This window comes from Borostomias antarcticus, assembly GCF_949987555.1.
Source record: "Borostomias antarcticus genome assembly, chromosome: 12".
Classification (NCBI taxonomy): domain Eukaryota; kingdom Metazoa; phylum Chordata; class Actinopteri; order Stomiiformes; family Stomiidae; genus Borostomias; species Borostomias antarcticus.
This window is the reverse complement of record NC_140245.1, coordinates 21,540,808-21,553,559: the sequence shown is the minus strand read 5'-3', so window position 1 is coordinate 21,553,559 and position 12,752 is coordinate 21,540,808. Positions and strand designations below refer to the sequence as shown.

Below are 12,752 nucleotides of genomic sequence, written 5' to 3'. Positions count from 1 at the left end.
GAACCACAGTTAGCAAACCTCAGCTCTAGAACCACAGGTAGAGAACTTCAGCTCTAGAACCACAGTTGGCAAACCTCAGCTCTAGAACCACAGGTGGAGGACCTCAGCTCTAGAACCAAGAGTAGAGAACCTTAGCTCTGGAACCACAAGTAGGGAACCATAGCTCTAGAACCATGGTTGGAGAACCTCAGTTCCAGAACCATAGGTAGAGAAGCACAGCTCTAGAACCACAGTCTGGGAACCTCAGCTCTAGAACCACAGGTAGAGAAGCACAGCTCTAGAACCACAGTCTGGGAACCTCAGCTCTAGAACCACAGGTAGAGAAGCACAGCTCTAGAACCACAGTCTGGGAACCTCAGCTCTAGAACCACAGGTAGAGAAGCACAGCTCTAGAACCACAGTCTGGGAACCTCAGCTCTAGAACCACAGGTAGAGAAGCACAGCTCTAGCTGACTGAGGAGGATTGTGCCTGACTGAGAGTCTCCATGGTGAGGTGTGGGGCGTGTCTATGTGCAGGACCAATCAGGGACAGGCTCTACTCTGACTGACAGGTGATATCTCCTCAGCTTCTCATCAACAGTGACCTGTTCCATTTGTGTTCCGATGTACCTGTACATGTGCTGTTAACGTGCGTGTGTGTGTGTGTGTGTGTGTGTGAGTGACAGAGAGAGAGAGAGAGTGTGTGTGTGTGTGTGTGTGTGTGTGTATTTCCCTGTGATGTAATGTGGTGTAGGGGTTCATTAACAAAGAAGAGTAGAAAAGCCTGAGTTGTACCGCAGAGCTGGGCTGCGGGTTAGAGGTCAAAGATGGCAGCCCTGCTGTTGCTGAGGGGCTGGTCATGTGACCCAGGTGTGTGTGTGTGTGTGTGTGTGTGTGTGTGTGTGTGTGTGAGAGAGAGAGAGTGAGTGAGGGGGCCTATGCAGGGTAGCCTACCAAGATGGAGGCTGGTCATGCGACTGGTCTGCTCGTCTATGTCATGGGTAACCATGGAAACCGCATGAAGACTGTTACCGCAGCGACGTAGAGGACATTCCCGGGGGGAGGGGGGTAGTGGGGGGGGGGGTCTGAAACTGTGTATGTGTACATAATATAGTATATCTGTCTAATATCTGTGTACATACTATAGTTCATCAGTGTAAACTCTGTTGTGTACATACCAGTACATCTGTATATTGTCTAAGTGGTCCATTGTACCGTGTGTGTGTGTGTGTGTGTGTGTGTGTGTGTGAGAGAGAGAGCATGTGTGTGTCAGAGTGTGTGTGAGTAAGAGGCCGCCGCAGGCAGCAGAATCTGGAACTACAGATCCCAGAATGCAGTGTACCAATGTGATGATGTCATAACAGGAAGAGGAACTGTGACCCTGGCCCTCCCTGACCCCCCCCCCCCCCCCCCCCCCTCCCGAGACCCGTCCCCCAGCGTCGCTTAGCTCGGTTCTCTCTGTGGACGTCTCTCTGGTGACGTCTTTCTCTGTCCCTCCCGCCATGTTTTCAGTTCTCCAGTCCTGACCTGTGTCTCAATAAGATGTTTGGTACTGTTTCTAGTGTATTTTATAACATGTTCCAATGAAGATTGTAGTGTACAAATACACATTTCTAAGATGTAAGGTGTACTGTATGTTACCATGCAATAAAGAGTCATGATTCTGTTATCAACCGACCGGCTCTTCTCCTTGAAGGAGAGTGTTTGTGTGTGCATGCGTGCATGTGTGTGAGACAGCAGATGGAGTCTGTCTGGGTTAGGTTCAGGGTTTGGCCATACTAGACCCTCACCCACCAACAGCCCCCCTGCTAGAATCTCACCACACACACACACTCTGTTCTCTCTCGCTATCTCTCTTTGTTCTCTCTCTCTCTCAGGTCAGTGTTCATTGGCCTGAGGTTAGGTGTGGTGAGCAGGGCAGAGTCCTGCACCATAGCTGTGTGGAGTGGAGGGCAGACTTCGCCCCCTCCACTTAGCCTCCTCCTATTGATCTCTCTATGTGTCAGTCTCAGTGAGCTGTCCAGAGTGTGTTAGTGTTTGAATCAGGCAGAGTGTGTTAGTGTTTGAACCAGGCAGAGTGTGTTAGTGTTTGAACCAGGCAGAGTGTGTTAGTGTTTGAACCAGGCAGAGTGTGTGTGTTTGAACCAGGCAGAGTGTGTGTGTGTTTGAACCAGGCAGAGTGTGTGTGTGTATATATGTGTGTCAGTGTTTGAGAACCAGTCTGATCAACTGCTGCTGTCCCTCTGAGGTAAGTGCTGCTCCTCTTGCTAGCTGATACCTGTTAGTGTAATGTTGTTACATGCCGTATGTAGCTATATAGTAATGTTACATGCTGTATGTAGCTATATAGTAATGTTGTTACATGCTGTATGTAGCTATATAGTAATGTTGTTACATACTGTATGTAGCTATACAGTAATGTTGTTACATACCGTATGTAGCTATAGTAATGTTAAATGCCATGCTGTATGTAGTCATTGTAATGTTACATGCTGTATGTAGACATAATAATGTTACAGTACATGCCATATGTAGTTATAATAATGTTGTTACATGCTGTATGTAATCCTAGTAATTTTGTTACATGCCATATGTAGTCATAATAATGTTTACATGCCGTATGTAGTCATAGTAATGTTGTTACTGTACATGCATGAGGCTAACCCTAGTTACTGTCTGTAGACTCGTTTTCCTGTTTAACATGTAAAGAAAACTGTTGTTCTTCATTTGGGTTTGATGTTGTGTCCTCTCCCCCCCAGGCTCGGGCCGAGGGGCTATCCTTTAAAGATAGCTGTTAAACTGTTAAAACTATAGTAGAAGAACCCATAAAGTAGAGAACAGGGTTAGGGTTAGAAAGAACCAAGATATAAAATAGGGTTAGGGGAGATGTAGTAGACGGGGTCAATGTTGGAAAAGAGTAGAACAGATGGGTTTAATGAACAGAAAAGCAAACCTGGAAGTACTGTACACCAAGAATGATGTGAATGGGCCACTTATTCACCAAGATAAGGAAATGCATGAGCTCACACCTTGTTTAGTTGCCATTACTGTATCAATGAAACTGTCTCTGAATGAGTCTTTGTATTTTGATCCTCCAGTTCTCTGTGGGTTAGATTACCTGCAAGCACTTGAATTAAAAACACTCAAAAATGTGTTGGTCCCCGGGGCGTTTTTATCACAGACTAGACTCTGGCCTACCAAACCTAGAGAGCGGTCTACCCTTGGACTGAACTGACCAGCTGAAGTGGTCTGGAGGGGGCTGTTTACTGCAAGCACAGCAGATACAACTCAGGTCAGAAGGTAAGGGCTACAATGCTGCCCTGCAGATAACTGTTAAATCACACATCAGTATTAGAAGTGTTTTGAGCCTCTTTGGACTGACCCCTGACCCCATGCGTCGGCAGCCCTTACCCTAACCCACTCTCATCAGGGTGAGTTGAATCCAGGAGACCATATGCTTTCATGATAGTGTAGTTTAGAAAGTTGAATCATACTGTGGGCCTATTGGGCTGTGATTAGTGAATCATACTGTGGGCCTATTGGGCTGTGATTAGTGAATCATACTGTGGGCCTATTGGGCTGTGATTAGTGAATCATACTGTGGGCCTATTGGACTGTTATTAGTGCATCATGAATGTACCCTGGCATGTGGGTTGGTGGATGAGTTCATGTCTCGCTCTCGATCGGAAGACGCTCCAAAGTTCACTCCAGTTCCCTGGGGAGTGGTGTGTGTGTGTGTGGAAAATAGGGCAGAGTTCCTCTTCCGATCAGTCTCAGTGTGCTGTCAGTGAGAGGGTGTCAGTGTTTGAACAAGGCAGAGAGAGTCTGGGGGTGTCAGTGTTTGAACCAGGCAGGGAGAGAGTGTGGTGTGTGTATGTGTAGGTGTATGCGTGTGTGTGTGTGTCAGTGTTTGAGAACAGTCTGATCAGCTGCTGCTGTCTCTCTCAGGTACTGTAAGTGCTGCTCCTCTTGCTAGATGATACCTGTTAACTACTCATAGTAATGTTGTTACATACCATATGTAGTCATAGTAATGTTGTTACATGCCGTATGTAGTCATAGTAATGTTACATGCCATATGAGGTGTGTAGTTACCGTCTGTAGACTAGTTTTCCTTTTAAACATGTAAAGAAAACTGATAAACTGTAGTAGAAGAACCAGTTGAGGCTGGCTGAAGTGTGTGTGTGTGTGTGCGTGCGTGCGTGCGTGCGTGCGTGAGGGAAAGAGCGTGACGGCACAGTTCCAAATAGGTGAAAGGATGTGTGAGTGTTGCTGAGCAAGTGTGTGTGTGTATGAGTATGCGGGATGAGTGTGCATGCGTGTATAGGAGTATGAATGAGTGTGTGTGTGTGTGAGTCTGCAGAGCAAGGCTATAATAGTTTTGGGTTTTTCTTTTTAGTTTTTGTATCGTTTAAAATTTTTGTTTTAAATTTCACTATAGTTAGGGCCTGAGCACTGCCCGTGCGAGGCCCTATTGAAATTGTAAGGATTACTAGGGCTGTGAGCAGCAGTGAGCGGGCCCTCGCACCCACACGTGTCGGGGTGCGGCGCCGTTAAAGGGTGTGCTATTTTGGTATCCAGTACTGAGAGAAACTTCCTGTCACCAGTAGGTGGCGCTTTAAGCGTGACTCAATACTGATGCATAGATGTGTTCAGGACGGTACCTTGATGAAGCGTGAGAAATGTTGTGTAAATCGGACAATGTATGTAGGAGTTATGATGACTTCCTGCTTGACCTGTAGGCGGTGCTATAAGTATGACTCAATACTGACCTACAGATCCTACAAACCCTAGACCTAGTTTTTTTAAGGGTTTTTGGTAAGTTTTTGTTAACTATAATAACCTTGACGCAGAGCAAGTGTGTGTATGTGAGAGGTGCTAGTGTATCATCCAATGGCACATTCTCACACTCTTTCTCCCTCTCTCTCTGCTCTCTCTCTGTTCTCTCTCTCCTCTCTCTCTCTTTCTGTAAAACTCCTCTGATCCTCCTTTGTCTATAATTACATTTAATCAATCAATGAAATTTCAAATCAAATGAAACCTTTAATGATCCCTCTCTCTACTTCTTTCTTTCTCTCCCTCTCTCCCAGTCCTGTGACCACAGACGTACGGTTGGCTGTACTGTGAGTCTGTGAGTGTTTCTGTGTGTGTGTGTGTGTGTGTGTGTGTGTGTGTTGCGCCATGGCCCTGCTGGCCAGTATAAAGAGGTTGTTCGCGGTCCAGCTGCTCGTGGGCTTTGTGTTCGTGGTCAGCGGTCTGGTCATCAACTTCCTGCAGCTGCTTACCTGCTTCCTGTGGCCGATCAACCGAGCGCTGTACCGCCGAGTCAACTGCAGACTGGCCTACTCTCTATGGAGCCGTATGTACACAGAGTCATTCTCTATGGAGCCGTATGTACACAGAGTCATTCTCTATGGAGCCGTATGTACACAGAGTCATTCTCTATGGAGCCGTATGTACACAGAGTCATTCTCTATGGAGCCGTATGTACACAGAGTCATTCTCTATGGAGCCGTATGTACACAGAGTCATTCTCTATGGAGCCGTATGTACACAGAGTCATTCTCTATGGAGCTGTATGTACACAGAGTCATTCTTAAGGCTTAGTTGCTTTCTCAGTCATTTCTCAGTCATAAGGTCTCAAGAGAGAGACACGTGGATGGAGGAATAGAGAGACAGGAGAAGTCAAACCCAGTCCAACTTTATTGACAGTCTGTGCTGCTGTGTGGTTGCAGAGCTGGTCATGCTCCTAGAGTGGTGGTCGGGGTCAGAGTGCACGCTGTTCACTGACCAGACCACGGCCGACCTCTTTGGCCATGAGCACGCCGTCATCATCCTCAACCATAACTATGAGATCGACTTCCTGTGTGGCTGGACCGTATGTGAGAGATATGGCGTCCTGGGGGTCAGTACTGGACACACACAGACACACATACACACATACTGTACATACATACACGTTGTAAGTAAGCTTGGAACAAGCAACCAAAATGGCACTTTTCACACCCCATACTGCACTGTGCACTGTGCACTGTGTGTGTGTGTGTGTGTGTGTGTGTGTGTGTGTGTGTCTGCATGTGAGTGTGTGTACTGTATGTGTATGCATATGTGTGTGGGTGTGTGTGACTGCGTATGTGTGTGTGTGACTGGGTGTGTGTATGTGAGTGTGTCTCATGCCTGCTTTGTCTTCCCAGAGTTCCAAGGGGTTCGCCAAGTATGAGCTGCTGAAGGTGCCTCTGATTGGCTGGACCTGGTACTTCATGGAGACTGTGTTCTGCAGGAGGAAGTGGGAGGAGGATCGGGAGGCTGTGTTCAAGGGGCTCCACCGGCTCAGAGACTACCCTGAATACATGTTGGTGGGTACCGCCTGTGTGTGTGTGTTAGTGTCTGTGGTATGTGTGTGAGAGAGAGTGTGTGTGTGTGTGTGTGTGTGTGTGTGTGTGTGTGTGTGTGTGTGTGACACCCATGTCTCTGTCCGGTGTAGATCCTGCTGTTTTGTGAGGGGACGCGGTTCACGGAGCAGAAGCACCAGGTCAGCATGGCGGTGGCTGACAGTAAGGGTCTGCCCCGGCTGAAGCACCACCTGCTGCCCCGGACCAAGGGCTTCACCACCACCCTGGCCTGCCTGAAGGGAACAGGTGCACACGCACACACACACACACACACACACACACACACACACACACACACACACACACACAAAAACACACTCAGACAGGGTCAGGCTGATGTGTGTTTGTGCTCCCCAGTGTCAGCTGTGTATGACGTGACATTGAACTTCCGCGATAAGAAGACCCCCACGCTGCTGAGCATCGTCAGAGGAGAGAAATGCATGGCCGACATGAACATCAGGTACTAAGCCTGTATACTAGATACCTGTATACTAGATACCTTTATACTAGATACCTAATACATGAACATCAGGTACTAAGCCTGTATACTAGATACCTGTATACTAGATACCTAATACATGAACATCAGGGACTAAGCCTGTATACTACATACCCAATCCATGAACATCAGGTACACCTGTATACTATATACCTAATACATGAACATCAGGTCTTTATACTAGATAGCTAATACATGAACATCAGGTCTTTATACTAGATAGCTAATACATGAACATCAGGTACACCTGTATACTAGATACCTAATCCATGAACATCAGGTACACCTGTATACTAGATAGCTAATACATGAACATCAGGTCTGTATACTGGATACCTAATCCATGAACGTCAGGTACTACACCTGTATACTACATACCTAATACATGAACATCAGGTATTAAGCCTGTATACTAGATACCTAATACATGAACATCAGGTACACCTGTATACTAGATACCTAATACATGAACATCAGGTACTAAGCCTGTATACTAGATACCTAATACATGAACATCAGGTACACCTGTATACTAGATACCTAATACAGGAGGACCCCACTTATCCGAACCCAACGGGACCGAAGGTCGTTCGTATCTCTGAAATGTCCGGATGACTGAAACTTATGTTAAAATGCACCAAATTCAATAAGTGGTATACTTGTTTCATATAGACTCATAATAGACAGATAAATACCCTTAATTACTTGTGAAAATGCATCAAAATTGCAATCAAATAGCCAACTAAACTGATACAGCCTAGCCTATAATAGGCCTACAGTACCCTATAATAAGATAAACGAATTTCCACTTGAGTGCGTGCTTTGATCAAATACAGTAGCCTACTTTATTCTCAAATGAGGCCTACGCTGCATCGATAGGCTACTGTATTCGCAGAACAAAATGGTATAGCCTAAAAATAACCCAACATTAGAACAATTAGAGAAAATGATAATCAATAAATAAATAAATGAAATGACAGACAAGTTGTCATGTCTTAGGCTATTGCAGCCTAAAGGAAAGTCTCTAAAACAACCGATGTAGGCTATAGGCTGTAGGCTATTATTTAACAAATACAGTAGGCCTAGTAGGCTAATCTACATGCTCACAACACATCTGTGTTCCTGAAGTCCAATAACTGGGAACGAAAAATGACTCGATACTCCTCTGCTTCAGGTTGCTGACGCGCTTTCTGGCTACCAAGGAATGCAGCTCTCGCAGCAGACTCCGCGTTTTGCGCTCGACATTAGAGCAAAGAAATGAAACATGACAGTAGGCTACAGCCTACAGGCAACATGTAGGTCTACATACAGTCTGTTTTTATTCACGGTAGGATACAGTACTGTAATGAAAATCCAACCAGTAACCAGATTATCAGGCTCAAATAAAAGTTTTTTAAGCCTGTCCGGTAGACCGGGAGGTTCGGATCTCTAAAGTTCGGATGAGTGGGGTCCTACTGTACATGAACATCAGGTCTGTATACTGGATACCTAATCCATGAACGTCAGGTACTAAGCCTGTATACTAGATACCTAATACATGAACACCAGGTACACCTGTATACTAGATACCTAATACATGAACATCAGGTACTACGCCTGTATACTAGATACCTAATACATGAACATCAGGTACTACGCCTGTATACTAGATACCTAATACATGGCCTACATGAACATCAGGTATAGAAGAATGGCGCTAGCCTACAGGGCAATGAAAGGAACAGCCCCCTCCTACCTCCAGGCCATGATCAAACCCTACACCCCCCCCGACCACTACGCTCTGCTACCTCGGGGCGACTGGTTGCCCCGTCACTCCGAGGTCCCTGCGGTCGAACGACACGGTCACGACTCTTCTCTGTCCTGGCCCCGCAGTGGTGGAATGAACTGCCCACTAATGTCAGGACAGCAGAGTCACTGCCCATCTTTTGTCGCAGGCTCAAAACGCATCTCTTCAAGAAGTACTACAACAATCCTCCCTCCTAAGCACTTATTGTTTTTTATTGTATTGTATTTTAGATTGATATTCTTGCACTTTGCCTTCATCACTAGATTATGCTCTTAGTCACTTGTTTTAGAAATAAGATGCACTTGTGAGTTCTGGCAAGTAGTAGTACATTGGCTTTTCCTACGTTAAATGCAATTATTGTTAGTCGCTTTGGATAAAAGCGTCTGCTAAATGACTAATGTAATGTAATGTAATACATGGCATATCAGGACGGAAGAGAGAGTTCACTCTTGTGGCATGGAGTGACTCTGTCACTGCAAGGAGGGTGGTCTCTGTCGAGTGGCCAGCCTAGAACCCGGACTGGTGAGGGTCCAGGAGGTTGTTCTGGTGGAGCTACTACAAATCTAATACCTATGTACTACCTATATACTATAGCTATATATCCTATACTCTATACCTATATATATTAAACCTATACTACAGTATACTCCTATACCTATACTGTATAGCTATATACTATACTCTGTACCAGTATACTACCTATACGGTACCTATATACTACAGCTATATCCTATACTCTATACCTATATACTACCTATATCTATATACTTTAGCTATATCCTATACTCTATACCTTTATACTACCTATACCTATATACTATATCAATATCCTATACTCTATAACTATATACTACCTATACCTATATACTTTAGCTGTATCCTATTCTCTTTACTATAGCTATATCATATACTCTACCTATATACTATAGCTATATCCTATACTCTATACCTACAGTATATTCCATAGCTATATCCTATACTCTATACCTATATATTATAGCTATATCCTAAACTCTATACCTATATATTATAGCTATATCCTATACTCTATACCTATATACTATAGCTATATCCTATACTCTATACCTATATATATTATACCTATACTACAGTATACTCCTATACCTATACTGTATAGCTATATACTATACTCTGTACCAATATACTACCTATACGGTACCTATATACTACAGCTTATCCTATACTCTATACCTATATACTACCTATATCTATATACTTTAGCTATATCCTATACTCTATACCTTTATACTACCTATACCTATATACTATATCTATATCCTATACTCTATAACTATATACTACCTATACCTATATACTTTAGCTGTATCCTATACTCTTTACTATAGCTATATCATATACTCTACCTATATACTATAGCTATATCCTATACTCTATACCTACAGTATATTCCATAGCTATATCCTATACTCTATACCTATATATTATTGCTATATCCTATACTCTATACCTATATACTATAGCTATATCCTATACTCTATACCTACAGTATATACTATAGCTATATCCTATATTCTATCCTTATATACAATAGCTATATCCTATATTCTATACCTATATACTATAGCTTTATTCTATACTCTATACATATATACTATAGCTATATCCTATACTCTATAACTATATACTATAGCTATATCCTATACTCTATACCTATATACTATAGCTATATCCTATACTCTATACCTATATACAATAGCTATATCCTATATTCTATACCTACACATACAATAACTTAGACAGATATAGAGTTGCGGTGTGATGCTCGGTAGGAGAAGAACATCTCTGAAATGTTAGAGAAAGTCCTGAAAAATTCTGTGAGTGCTGCGTGTGTGTGCACTGCTGTCTCCTGCAGGCGGTACCCTGTGGACGAAATACCTGACGATGAGAAGGAGTGTGCTGACTGGCTGCATAAATTGTACCAGGAGAAGGTAGACGCTTGACTCTCTTTCTCCATTACTTTGAAATTGACATTAAACATGCATGTGTTATGACATAATAAACGTATGTGTGTGTATAATGACATATAAAGTGTGTGTGTGTGTGTGTGCAGGATGCGTTGCAGGACCACTACTTCAGAGAGGGTTGTTTCCCTGGTCCCACCATCTCGCCACCCCGACGCCCCTGGACCCTCCTCAACTTCCTGTTCTGGATGGGGCTTCTGCTGTGGCCTCTCTTCTCCCTGACCTGGGGAATCATCGTCAGCGGCAACCCCCTCCTCATCCTCATCTTCCTCATAGTGCTCTCCCTCGGTGGGTAAATCAGTCAACTAGCCAGTCAGTCAGTCAGTCAGTCAGTCATCCAGTCAGTCATCCAGTCAGTCAGTCAGTCAGTCAGTAGGTTGTTAACCAGCCATTCTATAAGAGCTGCAGGAGCTGAAGCAGAATGTTAGCAGTGTGTTAACGTAATAAACCAGCCCGATAAGGGCTCTGTCGGAGGCCAAGCAAACACACAACAACTCAGGAGTATAGAAAAATATAAGAGCCTTCATTTTATTTGGGCATGATAAAGCTAAAATTCATAGGGGGGAATACATGTGGGCCACATGCCTTAGACCCCTAACATGGGTGTCCATCAACTGCCCGGGTAGACCACTACAACCTGGGATGCCTCAAAACATTCGTGACCACTACAACCTGGGATGCCTCAAAACATTCGTGAACACCACACACACACACACACACACACACACACGTGTAAATCACTACAATTTAATTTATGTGTAAATTAAAGGAATACGAAAACACTGCACTCTGCAACTTCACATTAGGGCAACGCCCCTTACTCGGGTTGAACACTCAAATAGGGTCAGTAAGAAATCCCCCCACGCTAGGGAAGTTTGGCCACCCGCAATAACCTTCCCCGTTTTGCCCTTCAATTAATGCAGCTAACCTAAAAGCTTACAAAAGGACAGACAATGCAGGGAACTAACACAACGAACAAACACTGAATGAAATCAAAAAGGTTTAAAATGTAACTGGCCCGGCTGGCGAGACCCTCCCCCGGTGTCTGAGCTTGTGGTAGCCTACTGTCCGTAACCGCTTTGATCGGGCAGTGCTGGCAACACATGGTGAAGCGGGCCAAGTACTGAGACACAGGACTGGACAACAGGGTGAGTGTACACACTAAACCCCGGCCTATTCTGACTCCCCTCCTGGCACTAGAATAACTCCCCTATCTCGCTATCTTCATCGCCGGCAGCACTAAGCTGCGAACGACACACCTCCCTCCCAGTGTGCGCATGCTCACAGACAATAGACAGCTCTCCAGCAACAACGGAAAGGACTCCTGGCTCTGTCTTTTAACCCCAGAGTCCCATACAGTTCCACAGGTGGCTGGCATCAAGCACAATTAGTCAATAAGCCAGGTGATCATCATTAGCTGCAGTAAGGGCAAAGCTCCATCACACTAACAACAATTATTAACATGTCTTTACGCCCCCCCCCCCCCCCCCCCAACCCCAACCCTATATCCCCCCCAGCCACGGTGGCCATCCAGCGCCTCATCGGTGTGTCGGAGGTGAAGACCGGCTCCTCCTATGGAGACCAGAGAGCCAAGAAAAAGGAGTAGGTCTGCTGCTGCACCTAGCTGACCTGCACAGTGGTCTCTGTGTGGTCACACTGTGGTTACTACTCCAGTGTTCAGGACATTCTCTGTTCTGGACACAGGCCTGAATCCTTCAGCCTCCCTCTTCTGACACCTGAGAGAGGGCCGAGAGCAGACAGTCCAGAGGGGATAATGAATCTGGCTATGATTGAGAAGGACACAAGAGTTGTGTGTGTATGGGTGTGTGTGTGTGTGTATGTGTATGTGTGTGTGTATGGAGGCAGGGAGGGGGGGACAGTCTGTAAACATAGATCACTAACCTACTGTAAAATTACACACACACACACACACACCAACACAGAGATCACATTTTATTTTAACTGATCTTCCCGTGTTTGTCAACAATGAACATGGATATTAGAAATAATAAATAAATATTTCTGTTTTCATACTTGTCATGTGATGTGATCTTTATACCTACGCTGAAACCAGCACAATAGTGATCTCATCT

The 12,752-nt window shown here is 44.7% G+C and overlaps 1 protein-coding gene across 3 annotated transcripts; it reads left to right on the top strand.

Annotated features, from left to right (window-relative positions):
* The first annotated feature begins 2,021 nt into the window (after nucleotides 1-2,021).
* On the top strand, nucleotides 2,022-12,695 carry agpat3 (1-acylglycerol-3-phosphate O-acyltransferase 3). Of its 3 annotated transcripts, none has more exons than XM_084446635.1 (10): nucleotides 2,022-2,227; nucleotides 3,161-3,271; nucleotides 5,070-5,338; nucleotides 5,715-5,884; nucleotides 6,174-6,335; nucleotides 6,464-6,617; nucleotides 6,729-6,831; nucleotides 10,551-10,626; nucleotides 10,749-10,947; nucleotides 12,177-12,695. In XM_084446635.1, exons 3-10 carry the CDS (start codon nucleotides 5,161-5,163, stop codon nucleotides 12,263-12,265), a joined length of 1,131 nt encoding a protein of 376 aa, XP_084302761.1. In that variant the 5' UTR covers nucleotides 2,022-2,227; nucleotides 3,161-3,271; nucleotides 5,070-5,160; the 3' UTR covers nucleotides 12,266-12,695. The 3 variants fall into 3 exon arrangements, with proteins under 3 accessions (XP_084302761.1, XP_084302760.1, XP_084302762.1); XM_084446634.1 differs by having other exon boundaries at nucleotides 3,161-3,279; XM_084446636.1 differs by lacking the exons at nucleotides 2,022-2,227; nucleotides 3,161-3,271; nucleotides 5,070-5,338 and adding an exon at nucleotides 5,518-5,524.
* The last annotated feature ends 57 nt before the right edge of the window (nucleotides 12,696-12,752 follow it).